The following is a 13,847-nucleotide window of genomic DNA, read 5'->3' as shown; positions in this document are numbered from 1 at the left end:
CTCTCTCTCTCTCTCCCTGTCTCTCTCTCCATCTTCACACGTCTCTCTCTCACACACACATCACATCACTAATCACTGTTCCTGTCTTGTGTCTTATCTCCTATCAGGAGCTGTGTGAAGACCCGCACCTCTTCGTGGATGGCATCAGTGCCCATGATCTGCACCAGGGACAGCTGGGGAACTGCTGGTTCGTAGCCGCCTGCTCCAGCCTCGCCTCCAGAGAGTCACTGTGGCAGAAAGTAAGTCTTCTTCATTTGTGTAAAAGTGTATAAAGTAAAAGTAGAAGTACTCTCATAGTGTATCTAGCTCATTAGGTACAGTGGAATATCTGATTTATTAACTATGTAAGATTATGTACACATGTTGTAATTACGTCAGTAAGAGTACTTCTACTTCTACTTTATCCACCTCTGCAATTTGTGGCATGGTGTATATGTGTGTAGGCCTGTGTCTCTCTGTTTGTGTGCTGTTATTTCAAGTGTTAATGGAGTCAGTGTATTTTGGCCCTGGTGTTAGATGCGGCTAGGTGAGCTGACACATCTGTTTTTGGGATGTGTATTTACGGCTGCAGCCAGCGTCTGCTTCCAGTAAAGGGAAGTGGTAATTCATGCACGAGTTTGTAAAGGATGAGCTTATGTGTGTGCGTACGTGCACTTGTGGGTGCAGGGGCGCCGCCATAAATGTTGGGCCCCATGAAAGATTCAAATGTTGGGCCCCCTTAAGGCTCCCTGTCAGTGCTGTCAGTGTTTGGGCCCTTGCTGTCAGTGCTTGGGCCCTTAGAATCTGTTATTTGCTGGATGTGTCATGATCATAAAATGAAGCGTTATCCTTGTTTTGGTGAGTGGTCAAGGATACATTGGGTGTGTGGAGCATGTTGCCATATTTGATCATGGAGGAATTCCTGGACTGGCCACATAATGTCAATAGAAGTAAACGAAGCAGGTTTGGAATGTAATCAACCCAAGCTGGAAAGCATCCAGCCACTCTTGACACATGAAATGGACACCAAAACAAAGAAGGGCTAATGTGACCATTTGAAAATACTGAATCAGTAATTCCATGACTCACAACAGGTTCTAAGATTAGGCTAGTTGTTGGTCATTATAGATAATGAGAGTTTTTTCCCCCACATAAAAAACCCTGTATCTCCAGTGGACACGATAGCTACAGTCATAATGACTTGTAATGATAATTGTCTTTGCTCCTTCGTTTTGCCCCTGTACTTTCTCACTCAAGGGTCAAACAACAGGAATTTGTTAAAGTAGCAACAAAGTGGTCAGGGTTACACTGAAACAATAGGATACGTTTGGAGGGCTACAGTGTTATGAGTTGGTAGTCCGAAGGTGCTCTTTGGTGAAAAATTGAAAGCTATAGAGTTGAAGTATCCAAGGCACTCTTCCCAAAAATGTTAAAATAGCTTTATTAAATGGCTAAATCATTATAGAAAGGTTAAAAACACCAACCTTTTTCGGCCAAGGTGTGGCCTTCATCAGGTCAGAGTCAATTGTGGAGGCGTCAGAGTTACACTGACTCAGTCCTGAGACGTTAATGTTCACCATGGGCCTATAAATACCCATGGGGAGCAAATAAAGGTATTGATTAGTAATATGTTACTACCTAACCCGACTGATTAAACATTACAGGTGCTTGGATTATGAAATTAGGTCTTTAATAGGTTCCATTGGTCAACTTTTAGACTCCCCATTTGGAAATTAATTTAGAGAGTTTCATGTAAGGTTACTTCCCCCCCCCCCCAAAAAAAAAAACAAACAAACAAAAAAAATGATCACCATACACGCTATCATATATACATGCATACTACAAAACAAGCATGTCTAAGAAAGTTAAGCAAGTTAATAGAGTATTTGTGAAACAGGTAACCGATCTATGATCAAAGGGCTATGACAGGGCTCCGCTATATGCTTATCTAAACGCACCGTGCTGTTGTCCTTAGGGATTCCATCCCCTGGCGTCCCTCCAAGATTCCTGAATAATGGCACAGATTCAAAAGCAAATTGTGTAAGTAGTCGAGGGAGGCTTCACCTGCCATTTGTCCATCAAGAATGCCAGCTGGCGTATGGGCTAGCCTACGACACAGTCAAGGTCAACCTGTAGATTTTTTTTTTTCCTTGAGCGCCACCTGTCTCTCACACGTTACGAACAGCACATAGGTATTAAGTGGAGGCTATAAAGAATAGTTTTTATGGTACTGCTGGACGGGTTTAAAATGTGTCCCTTATTTGTGGATCTATAGTGTATACTGTATACTATATCGGTTTGATTAATTGCAACTTCATACAAGTATATACTGCACAGATACTTATCTCAAGTATCAAATATCTTCTTATATAAATACAGACACATTTGAAATGATTGGAATTTGGGCATGCAGCTCTGATGACAGAATGTAATTCTGTATTAAGCGCCAGCTTTGGTTAGTGGGGAGTGTGGTCCATGCGCAAAGCTTGTTAAAGCGATGGTTCGGAGTAGAATCACCCTAATGCCATTTGAACCGTGACACCCATCCACCTTTACACCCGAAGTGTTTTCTGCCGCAGGCTTACATCAACAGAGTTGCCGTGTTATTCGATGTTTATTCCGGATAGCTTGACTCAAGCGCATATGGATCCTGGGCACCGTCTCCAAACTTTCCCCACAAAAATAACATGTCATGACACCAAACTTCTACAGTATAACAAATGTGGTTTGTACTCACAAAAAGATGAATTTGAAACTTTGTACATAGTCCAGGAGTTTATTAGTAACAACACACAAGACGATTAGCTTTTCTGCTGCTAAACATCCGTCGACGTCACTTCCTCCAGCTGGGACTTTGTTGATGGAAACAAATACACGTGAGTCCGGAAGGCGGAAAACTCAAAAAGACAGCTTGCGCTACAACTAGAAATTAACCACTTCGGATTTAAATTTTACCACGTTTAATAAATAGAAGACGATGCCACACTCGTGCATATATCCTGGCTGTGGACTAAAACACAAACCTGCCATGCTGTGGACAGTCCCAGCTGGAGGAAGTGACGTCGACGGATGTTTAGCAGCAGAAAAGCTAATCGTCTCGTGTGTTGTTACTAATAAACTCCTGGACTATGTACAAAGTTTCAAATTCATCTTTTTGTGAGTACAAACCACATTTGTTATACTGTAGAAGTTTGGTGTCATGACATGTTATTTTTGTGGGGAAAGTTTGGAGACGGTGCCCAGGATCCATATGCGCTTGAGTCAAGCTATCCGGAATAAACATCGAATAACACGGCAACTCTGTTGATGTAAGCCTGCGGCAGAAAACACTTCGGGTGTAAAGGTGGATTGGTGTCACGGTTCAAATGGCATTAGGGTGATTCTACTCCGAACCATCGCTTTAAAGGGGCTCCAGGTAGGATTAAAAGTTTCATTAATCACTGTCCAGAGTCGGACGATAGTTATGTGAATCATTAGTAAGTGAATGATTGAGACAGGCATGCCACGGGCACCGCGCAAACGACGTCATCCTACCTTGTGCCCCTTTAATGGAAATTTCAGTCGTCATTTTTCTTGAGAAATGTTGCAGTTGATCATGTTCCCTCTCCATTTCATTGACTTCCAAAGAAATGTACCTACAGTATGCATGAAAAAGTGACAGTATGAATGCGCTATACTGTATTGTATATGGTACTCAATTGCCAACACTTTGACACCACAGTCCTCCACCAAACAGTTGGAATTTACAGTATTATTTATACTGTATCATACCTACGTATATTCATGACTTTGTAAGGTATTTTACTGACGACGGGGAAATGCGGGCAAAAACTTGACGGACGCTATTACAATAACCTGCTGACTTGTCCCAGCCATAACAGAGTTGCTATGATCTGATATGATGAACTGAAAAGTGCTGCATGGACTTAATAAAAGGAAGTTTGAGGAAGTCTTATCATGTTCCTACATATCCTTTCTTTCAGAAGCAGAACAATCCTTTGTGGCCTGTGTTGCTTTCTGCAAGGACTTTTTTTTTTCATTACGTACGGTTGCCAGCTCGAACTCCCCTTGTCGCGTGGGCGAGATAACCTGGGGAGAGAGAGAGAGAGTGTGTGTGTGTGTGTGTGTGTGTGTGTGTGTGTGTGTGTGTGTGTGTGTGTGTGTGTGTGTGTCATGAGTCCATTTCCTGCCAATGGTTGCCTGCAGAGGAAGCAGCTGTTATGGCGTGTGTGTGTGTGTGTGTGTGAGTGTGTGTGTGCGTGTGTGTGTGTGTGTGTGTGTTAGTGTGTGTGTGTGTGTGTGTGTTAGTTCTCCCCGTGTGCTAATGACACACGAGGGAGAGGGGAGTCCAAGTCCGCAGTGCACGTCTGGAGCTTTATTGTCCTGCGCACGATCGCCACCTGTGAGTGTGGGTGGGTGTGTGGGGGCGATGCATGTGTGTTTGTGTGTGAGTTGCCAGATTTTTGTTGCAGTGCTTGTATTTCTTGACTTCAGGTACCGCAAAAGAGGTCAGCTGTTCACAGTTTTATATATATTTTAGGGCTTTTTTCCTTAATTGTGACAGAGACATTGAAGAGAAGGGCAGGAGACAAGTGAGAGAGAGAGAGAGATGGGGTAGGGTTGGATTCCTTATTGCGCTGCTCCACAACACCCCCACCTCAGCTGTGTTTGATACGCAGCCCTGGCTTTATTGTCCTGCGCATGTTTGCCACCTGTGAGTGTGGGAGTGGGTGTGGAGGTGATGCATGTGTGTGTGTTGCCAGATTTTTGTTGCTGTGCTTGTATTTCTTCAGGTACCGCAACTGAGGTCAGCTGCTTACAGTTTTTAGATGTGTCCACGCATCTCTATATGAGGCTTTTCCCGTCCGTTGGCCCGTCCGTTGGTTCGTGCGCCATGGCATGTTTTTTGAATCATTGAAAACTGCTTCAAATGATAATAAACAACTAAAATACGATTCCCTATGAACATTTTTGCTATTTTCGAATGTTGGACGCATCGTTGTCCGCCTGTCAGACTGTCGGAAGGGCAGGAAACAAGTGGAAGACAGAGAGAGAGAGAGAGAGAGAGAGAGAGAGAGAGAGAGAGAGAGAGAGCGGGGGAGAGAGAGAGAGAAAGAGAGAGAGCAGGAGAGAGAGAGAGAGAGAGAGCGGGAGAGAGAGCGGGGGGAGAGAGAGAGCGGGAGAGAGAGAGAGAGAGAGAGAGAGAGAGAGAGAGAGAGAGAGAGAGAGAGAGAGAAATGGGGTAGGGTTGGGATATGACCCAAGCTGGACTCGAACCTGGGTCCCGGTGGGGCATGTAAGCCCATATATGGGCGGATGCCTTATTGCGCTGCTCCACCACCACACACCCCACCTCAGCTGTGTTTGATATGCAGCAGTAGCGCTGGCCATTGTTCTCTGATATTTGTTGAAGGCATAGCGGCGTGCATGCATTATTAACCAGGCTCGTCTGAATGCAAATACAGTAGCAGCCGATAAAAAGGGGGACGGCTGAGGCATTGTACTCAAATAATGTGGCCCCTGCTCACGACACGGAACCCATTTTGTTGCTTAAGAATGTCGAATTGATAAAACTCTTGTTGCTTCCTGGTGCATTCCAGAGCCCCCGTCACAGTCTGGTTGTGGTGCAGCAAGTGCAGCCCCCTGAGAAAAGCCCACTGTGCTTGGTAATAACACTAATATATCGCTGCATTGCTTAAGTGAAGTGAGACACCATTTCTTCCTGAATCTTAGACATAGACATTATTAGGGTGCTCTCCAGATGTCCCTCAGTTGCCTCTAAAAAAAAAATGATGCGTTGGAATTCCTGTAAGTGTGTGAACGCGTTGTGGTGTTGATCTTTTTTTTATATTATATATATATTTTTTTAGGGCATTGTTGTCTTTATTTCTGACAGGACTGTGGAGTAGAGACAGGAAATGAATGGGGAGAGAGAGACGGGTCACTGGCGTAGTAACCCAGTGCCCTACCGTTAGGCCACATCAGGGCCGTTGTGGTGTTGATCTTGTCTCAGCTGCAGTGCTTGGCAAAATGATTAAGGCTTCTGTCCTGTAGCCTTTTACTGCAGATGAGGTCGCCAGCGGGTCTATTCACTACTTGCTGAAAATCCTTAACTACATGAAAACAGCATTGCTATGACATGACAGAGAGCCTTAAGTAACATGTGAAGATGTAGCCATTACAGTTTTGGTGACAGTAGGGTTATAACTTTTGCTCCGCTCTAAGGGGTTAAAGAAAAGAAAGGCTTTATTTTACACAGTGCAAAATGGTTGATGGGACCAATTTCTTCCTGAATCTCAGAACTTATTAGGGCGCTCTACAGATGTCTCACAGTTGCCTCTAAAAAATGTGTCGGAATTCCTGTAATTGTGTGAAGGTGTTGTGGTATTGCTCTTGTCTCAGCTGCTGTGCATGGCAAAACGATTTAGTCAAGGCTTCAGTCTGTTAAAGAAAAAAAAAAAACAGGCTGTATTTTTACACAGTGCAAAACGGTTGATGCAAGTTGTCATGACATGTGACATGAAGTTGTCGTGACATGCGGCATATTTAGCAGCGTCTGCCTTCATGTAGGCCCGAGGCAGAGGTGGAGTTTCCGTTACAGAGAGTGACGGACGGAATATGCTTACTGCGGGACACGCGCGTGACAGCACATTCTGCACACGAGTGCGTTGCCACACGTATTGTAAGACAAGAGTAAAGATCATTGCGTGATTGCTATAACTTGCTGGTCTTAACAACATATACACAAACAAATGATCCAAGTGATAGATCAGACCAGGTGCATAGTGAAACCACTCATGTACTGTAGGTAATGTGCACAGGGAGGAGGAATTGAAAATAATGAAATCACCAATGCATACAGGTAGGCAGGGAGAATTCAGGTAATTATTGGAGTCACCTACAATAGAGTGCGGAAGTAAGGAAGACAGGTAATTGGTGAAATAACCTTCTGTATATAATCTGCAAACTGCTGAAGGAATTCATAAGCAGAGGTGTCAAAAGTTAAGGTAAAAGTAAATTCATTGTGTATGTATGACTCGATCACGTGATATTATATAGCTGTTACACCATTTACTCCATTGTACCTAGTGAAGTTGATTAGACTGTGTTGTTACTAAAAACCTAACAAGAACCCACCACAGATTTGATCCAACTAGTGCAGAGTCAAGTGGTTACTCTGACAAGTTACCTGTGTTTGATGGAAAAAGTGTTAATTTTTTACTTTGACTTTTTTTTTAACTTTGAATGCTTTTTGGGGCTTTTATCCTTTATTTAGATAGGACAGTTGAAGAGATGACAGGAAGTAAGTGGGAGAGAGAGAGAGACGGGGTACGGTCGGGAACTTGGGAAATGACCCAGGCCGGACTCGAACCCGTGTGGCCCGCATATGGCACGGTGTGTTAACGTGCTGCGCCACGGCACCCCTTAAAATTTTTACTTTTGACACCTCTGTTCTTAACCCCTTAGCGCAGCCCTATGGCTCTCTGTAATGTCATAGCAATGTTGTTATGATGTAGTTAAGCATTTTCAGCAAGTGAATAGGGTCGCCGGCGACCCCATCTGCAGTAAGAGGCTACGGACCTCTTGGGCAGTATCTTCTTCCTTCCTTCCTTCCTTCCTTCCTTCTCCCACCTCTGCTGTGTGTGTGCCCGGGGCTGGGGCAGCTTCAGCTTCTCATTGAGCTCCTCTTTCCCCTGTTAGCAGTAAGTGGATATCTCTCTCTCTGTCCGGAGCGCCACAGAGACTGCAGGGAAGGGACCGCCCTGTTGTGGAGATGATGTGCCGCTTGAAGAGGAAAATGTTTTATCTCTGGGGTCAGGGACCAGGGATGAGGTTTTTTTTGTCTCTCTCTCTCTCTCTCTCTCTCTCTCTCTCTCTCTCTCACGCACACTATTCTTCCACCTCTGCCTCTCTCTCTAGCCACCTCCACCTTTTCAGCCTCCGGTGTGCATCCCTCGTTCTCCAGACCCCCCTCTTCTTGCTTTCCTCCTGAGGTCTCATTAGCAACATCTCTCTAGCGCATCGCTCCATAAAAGCGGAACCCCTCCCAACACACGCTTGCACGCACACACACGTGCGCGCTTGCCCGCTTGCGCGCGCGCACGCACACACACACACACACACACACACACACACACACACACACACACACACACACACACACACACACACACACACACACACATACACGCACACACCTCCCTCTCACATCACTGCAGTCATCCTCTCCCACTGCCACCCACACGCCACTATCGCCCCAACCAAGTGGAGATGGACGCGCACACACAACATCTCTCTAGCGCATCGCTCCATAAAAGCGGAACCCCTCCCAACACACGCTTGCACGCACACACACACACACACACACACACACACACACACACACACACACACACACACACACACACACACACACACACACACACACACACACACACACACACACACACACACACACACACACACGCACACACACGCACACATACACACACACACACAGCAGCACACAGTGATGGGAGACAGGAGGCTCACTGCTCAGGGGAGTGCTGTACTCTACCGTATGCCGCAACACTCACTCTTGCTCCAAGTTATCCTGCGCTGCCATTTGGGCTTGTTCGTATTTCACCAAGTTAATGAGATAACTTCTGTATGCTGTGGATCCCCAGTTTAGCATGTTCACATACACAGAAGCCTAATCTTGGAATAAGTCATGTGCAATTAATGATTTACATATGTTTACGTTCTTTCTCCCTTGTTTGGGAGGATCTCTGTTCTGCTCTGTTCTAAAATAGTACTGTGTGCAATGCACAGTCATCGTAGCACTAACCTATCTTGCTTTGCCATTTGGGGTTTTATTTGATGAAATCACTGCGCTATATAGATCACCATGTTTGGGATGAAGCTCACATATCATCTTGGAAGAAGTTGCTTCAGCTCGTATAGCATACACAGTCCATATATGAATATGGTTTACATTGTTGTTTACATTCTTTCTACCTCGTTTGAGACAAACTCTGTATCTTCTTTTCAGCTCTGCTGTAGTATTGTACACAACTACAGTCAGTGGTGTAGTCTACTTTTTTATAGTGGGTATACTGTATATATTTGTGCTATTCAAAACAATGGATCAATCAATTTTAAGTGGCTATACTGAAATCCCTGACATTTAGAAGTGGGTGTACTCCGTATACCCGCGTTCTACGTAGACTACACCACTGACTACAGTATAAAGCTAGTCCCTGCTGTGCGGGTTTTTTTCACCATCAAGTCAGTGAGCTAGATCAGGGGTTCCCAAACGTTACCATGATAAGGCCCCCCATATACCAGTAGATTCCAGCTAAGGCCCCCCATGGGTCGTGCCACACTACTTTTTTTCTGTGCACCCCCTTTCAAGACCATACAGTAGGTCTGTAAGCCCACCTCCCACTGTATATAAGAGAATAATGATAATAGTATGATATTATCATTCTTAATGTTCAGAGATTCAATAGATTATTGTAATGCTGTGTTGTTTCGCTTATGGTTTATTTTGTTTTATGTTAGTTTACTCTTCCTGCCAACCTGCCGCTGCCCCCCTAGCACCTCCTTGCCGCCCCCCAGGGGTCCCCGGCCCCCACTTTGAAAACCACTGAGCTAGATCACTGTTTCAACAGGTTCCCATTTACAGTAATCTTGGAAGTAGTCATCTGAGCTAATGGTGTTGTATATACAGCAGGCTGTTATACTTTATTTTACGGTCCCTGGTGTATTAGGTACATAACAGTTTGTAACATTGGCCACATCTACATGCTTTTAAATTCAGGGGTGCATTTCTCAAAAGCGTAGTTGTTAGCCAGCCAGCAACTTGGGTAGTTGTCAATGAACAATTGCATTGGAAACAACAAAGTAGCTAGCGATGTTAGCAACTATCATTTTGAGAAACACACCCCTGAATTGATAATTCAGAATTAAATAGTTCTGCCGAGTTTACATCTCACTTTCGTTTAATTCTGAATTCTGAAGTGTTTACATGTTGTTTTCAAAGCAGAATTAAGTTTTATTCAGAATTAAATGTCCCCTGTATCCGAGACCATTACTGTATGCACTTGCCCTGTATCTCAGGGGTAGGGTTAAGGTATGTGTGCACATAGTTTGCATTCTTTCTCCCTGGTTTAGGATGACCTCTATTCTGCAGTCGTAGAGCGCAGGGCAGTTTTCGTTTGCTGTCGTCAGCACTGCCAATACCATCGCAGGACGTGAAGGTTGTGACACCGAGTTAATAAGGTGCCGCTTCCTCATTTGCCAGATCCACTCAGCAGTCGCAGGCAAGACGTGTCCGAATATGCAGGTTACAGTACAGTATATTGGAAGCTGTGGCAGATAACTAGATTCATATGTATGTACAAGGGAACGATTAAAATCTTTGACCCAGTGGATGCAGTGAAAAGTGAAGAGCGTTTTCCTTGATATTCATCAAAGCTTCTCTTGCCCGCTACTACAGCTACTACTGACGAACTGGAGTGTGCTTATTTATTGTACCTGGTTCTTTTTATCATGTTTAGTGTTTCCCATACATACTCCAGTCTTTAGCGCAGCACCACAAATTGATCAACAGCAGAACATTCATGTCAATGCTGGTGCAGACATAGCACTACCACTGGTCCAATGTTTTTGCCCATAGCCCCACACAACGCCACTTGGTTTGTGGGGGAGAACACTGAGTTGTGATCCTGTACTACAGATGTCCTCTGTCATGATGCAGGGGGTGGGTACTGGGTACAGTATGTCCCCTTGTGTGTCAACCAGGGATATTCAGCCCATGATGACAGCATGTATCGATCGGTCCCCCTGCTGGCTCTGCTGGCTGATTGCGGTGGCAGAGCAATGCTGACCTTCTATAGACTCACTGACCACAGTAGAGGCAGAGGCAGGGAGCTGCTGTACTGTGCTGCATAGAGCAGCCCAGCCAAGAGCAGTGTTGCCAGATTGGCTACTTGGGATGGCCGTCTGCGGGTAAAAATGGGAAAAATTGCCCATTTGTCGTTTTTTTCTGCAGCTTTGTGCCCATTGAAATCAATGCAATTTGATGAAATTGGGCGGAATTCAGCACATTTTGGCGTTTTTTGAGAACCTTTTGGGCGGGACTTGATCAGACACATCTGGCAACACTATCCAAGAGATGCAGACACGCACACAAACCCATGCAGTACACACACGCTTGCTTGCACATAACCATACATGTACACTCACACACAGGGCTCTAAATTAACTTTTTTAGATGTTAATCTTACTAGCCAAACACACACTCACTAATGGGTCAAAGTGGCTAGTAAGTTGGTTGTTTCTAAGAGCCTAACTGCAATATCACCAGCATTTGGCCAGTGGCTGGTGTTAATTTAGACTAGAGCAATGCGCACACATTCATGTACACATGCACACATGCACCCATGGTTTACACTTTCGTCCGTAAAGTCATGCAATAACACATGCAGTAGTACTCAATCACATCAGTGTGAAAAATAGTCATTTAATTAAACTAGCACTGGTGACTTCACATATTTGCTCAGTTTGCAATTACACTTAATTTTTCGGAAAAGGTTTGGTATAGATCACAATTACAACACATGATTTGCACATGATTTGAAGTAAACATCTCAAACATTCTTGAATTAAATTACTAAGTATAATGAAGTAAGAATGTGGATTAGTCATAATTGGTGTCAAGTCTGTTATTAAGATTCAGATGGAAATTCAACATTCAATGCAATCTGATCCTTTCAGAAGAAAATATCCAAAAGAATTTAAAATGACATAAACCTAATAATCAAACAGTCAAGCAATAGTTTGTCGAACAGGAGTTGATCTGGAACTCTATATAATGAATTTTGTTGTCGTGAGAAGCAGCACAAGATGGAGTTAGTTATTAAAAACTATTAAGCGTAGTTAGTTAGGCTATAAGAACTAGCCATAGCTCTTGCTTAAACTTTAACTAGAGTTAGTTGTAAAAAAAAACTAGCCATAGTACTAGCTATAACTAGGTGGTGGTGCGTTCTAGTTCCTAACTGCTCCTAGTGAAAAAGCATTCGAGTAAAGAGGTTGTCATAACAACTATCCATAGTACTAGCTGTAACTGTAAACAGAGTTAGTTGTAAGAACTATCCATAGTACTAGCTGTAGCTGTAACCAGAGTTAGTTGTAAGTTTGTTCTCTGGTTTCCTAACCTGAGAGGGGCTTAAAGATGACCGAGCAGTTGACGTTGGCCTTCTCGGCGCCCTCCTTGAAGGCAAACAGGAAGTACATCACTTTCCGCACCTTGGCCAGCTCGGCGATGCGCTCCCCGAACTCCTGGATGTCGGCCTCAAGGCACTTGAGCGGCGAGTCGTCGGGGTCGCCGGCCGAGCGCCAGAACTGGCCCGTCGGCTCCAGCAGCTGCCGCGTCATCAGGTTGGTCAGGTCGGGCGTCCACAGCTGCGAGATGCCCGTGACGGACAGACGCCCGGGCCCTTTCACGCCCACCCTCCAGCGCAGGAAGGCCAGCTCCTGATTGGAGAAGTCCAGCCGGTAGACTGCCTCGTAGGGCAGCAGCAGCCTCTCGCCGTCCTGCCTCTTCTGGCCCTTCTGCTGCAGGGTCTGCACCCGAATCCGCATCACCTCTGTCAGCTGCAGGTCCTCCACAAAGACCAGCTCCAACTCCTCCTCAGCCATGGATGGATGTTTGTTTCTCTCTTTCGTTCTCTCTCACTCACACTCTTCCTCTCACTCGTGTTTTTTTTTTCCTGGCGCTCTCAGCAACAGAAGGCACAGCACGGCAAAGCTGGTTGATGCTCACTGGCACGATATCTGGTTGCACTGGATCCCTGCAATAGTTGCCTGTCTCTCTCTCTCTCTCTCTCTCTCTCTCTCTCTCTCTCTCTCTCTCTCTCTCTCTCTCTCTCTCTCCCCCTCTCTCTCTCTCGTTCACTTTTTTCTCACTCTTTCTCTCTTGGTGTTGCTTACACTCTCGGCATCAGCAGGCAGAGCAGAGCTGGTAGATGCTTACTGGCACGACGACTGGTCACACTGGGTCGCTGCAATAGTTCTGTCTGTTTTTTTGGTCTCTCTCTGCCTCTCTGCATCTCTTTTGCCCCCCCCCCTCCTCCTCCTCCCCTCCTGCCATCCCCCCTCCTGCTCCTCTGTTGTGACTGTCTCTCTCCCCCATCAGTACCTCCAGGCAGTAGGGCTCATTTCGTGTGGAACGTTATTGATTGTGTCACAGCAGGGTGTGTGTGTGTGTGTGTGTGTGTGTGTGTGTGTGTGTGTGTGTGTGTGTGTGTGTGTGTGTGTGTGTGTGTGTGTGTGTCAGTGTGTGTCTGTGTGTCAGTGTGTGTGTCTGTGTGTTTGTGTATATGCGTTTCCGTGTGTGCTTTTATCCCTCTGTGTGTGTGTGCCGTGCACTGGAGCTGTGGATGTGTCAAGAGCAAAGAATGGCAATTGGGAGCTGCATGAGCTGGGATTCTCACTTGGTGATACCTGGTGTGTCTATGTGTGCATGCAAGGCCGCTAACAGCTTTGGCTGGGCCCGGGACAAAGACACATGAAAGGGCCCCAAACCCAATACATGCAATGTGATGACGATCCAATTCTGGGGCCCCTCTCTCTCCCAGGGCCCAGGACAAGTGACCCCTTTGTCCCCCTCCCCCTGTCGGCTTCCCTGTGTTTATGTGTACGTGTTCATATGCTGAACGCTAGGCAACGGCTACGCTAATGACGTAAGAGAAGCAATGCTCCAATGAAGGGGGATTCCCGTAGGGTCGTCAGCGGCCAATTAGAGGTTTCTACCTGCCTCAGTTGTGTCTTGTGTGCGGAGGTAACAGGCCGTGGGAATTGAAATGCGGATGACTTGGAGACAG

General features: G+C 45.5%; 2 protein-coding genes across 4 annotated transcripts in view; one reads left to right on the top strand and one right to left on the bottom strand.

Moving 5' to 3' along the window:
• capn5a (calpain 5a) overlaps positions 1-13,847 on the top strand; it is a 46,871-nt gene that overhangs the window by 10,627 nt on the left and 22,397 nt on the right. For all 3 annotated transcript variants that reach the window (XM_063205367.1, XM_063205368.1, XM_063205365.1), the window contains exon 3: positions 108-239. In XM_063205367.1, the coding sequence (XP_063061437.1) occupies positions 108-239 (132 nt within the window). The remainder of the gene's footprint in view (positions 1-107; positions 240-13,847) is intronic.
• ompa (olfactory marker protein a) lies at positions 10,057-12,862 on the bottom strand. The gene has a single exon (XM_063205369.1). The coding sequence runs from the start codon at positions 12,661-12,663 to the stop codon at positions 12,175-12,177; it is 489 nt and encodes a 162-aa protein (XP_063061439.1). The 5' UTR covers positions 12,664-12,862; the 3' UTR covers positions 10,057-12,174.

Source organism: Engraulis encrasicolus, chromosome 8, assembly GCF_034702125.1.
Source record: "Engraulis encrasicolus isolate BLACKSEA-1 chromosome 8, IST_EnEncr_1.0, whole genome shotgun sequence".
Lineage (NCBI taxonomy): Eukaryota > Metazoa > Chordata > Actinopteri > Clupeiformes > Engraulidae > Engraulis > Engraulis encrasicolus.
The sequence above is the reverse complement of the archived record's forward strand: the minus strand, read 5'-3'. Positions and strand labels throughout refer to the sequence as shown.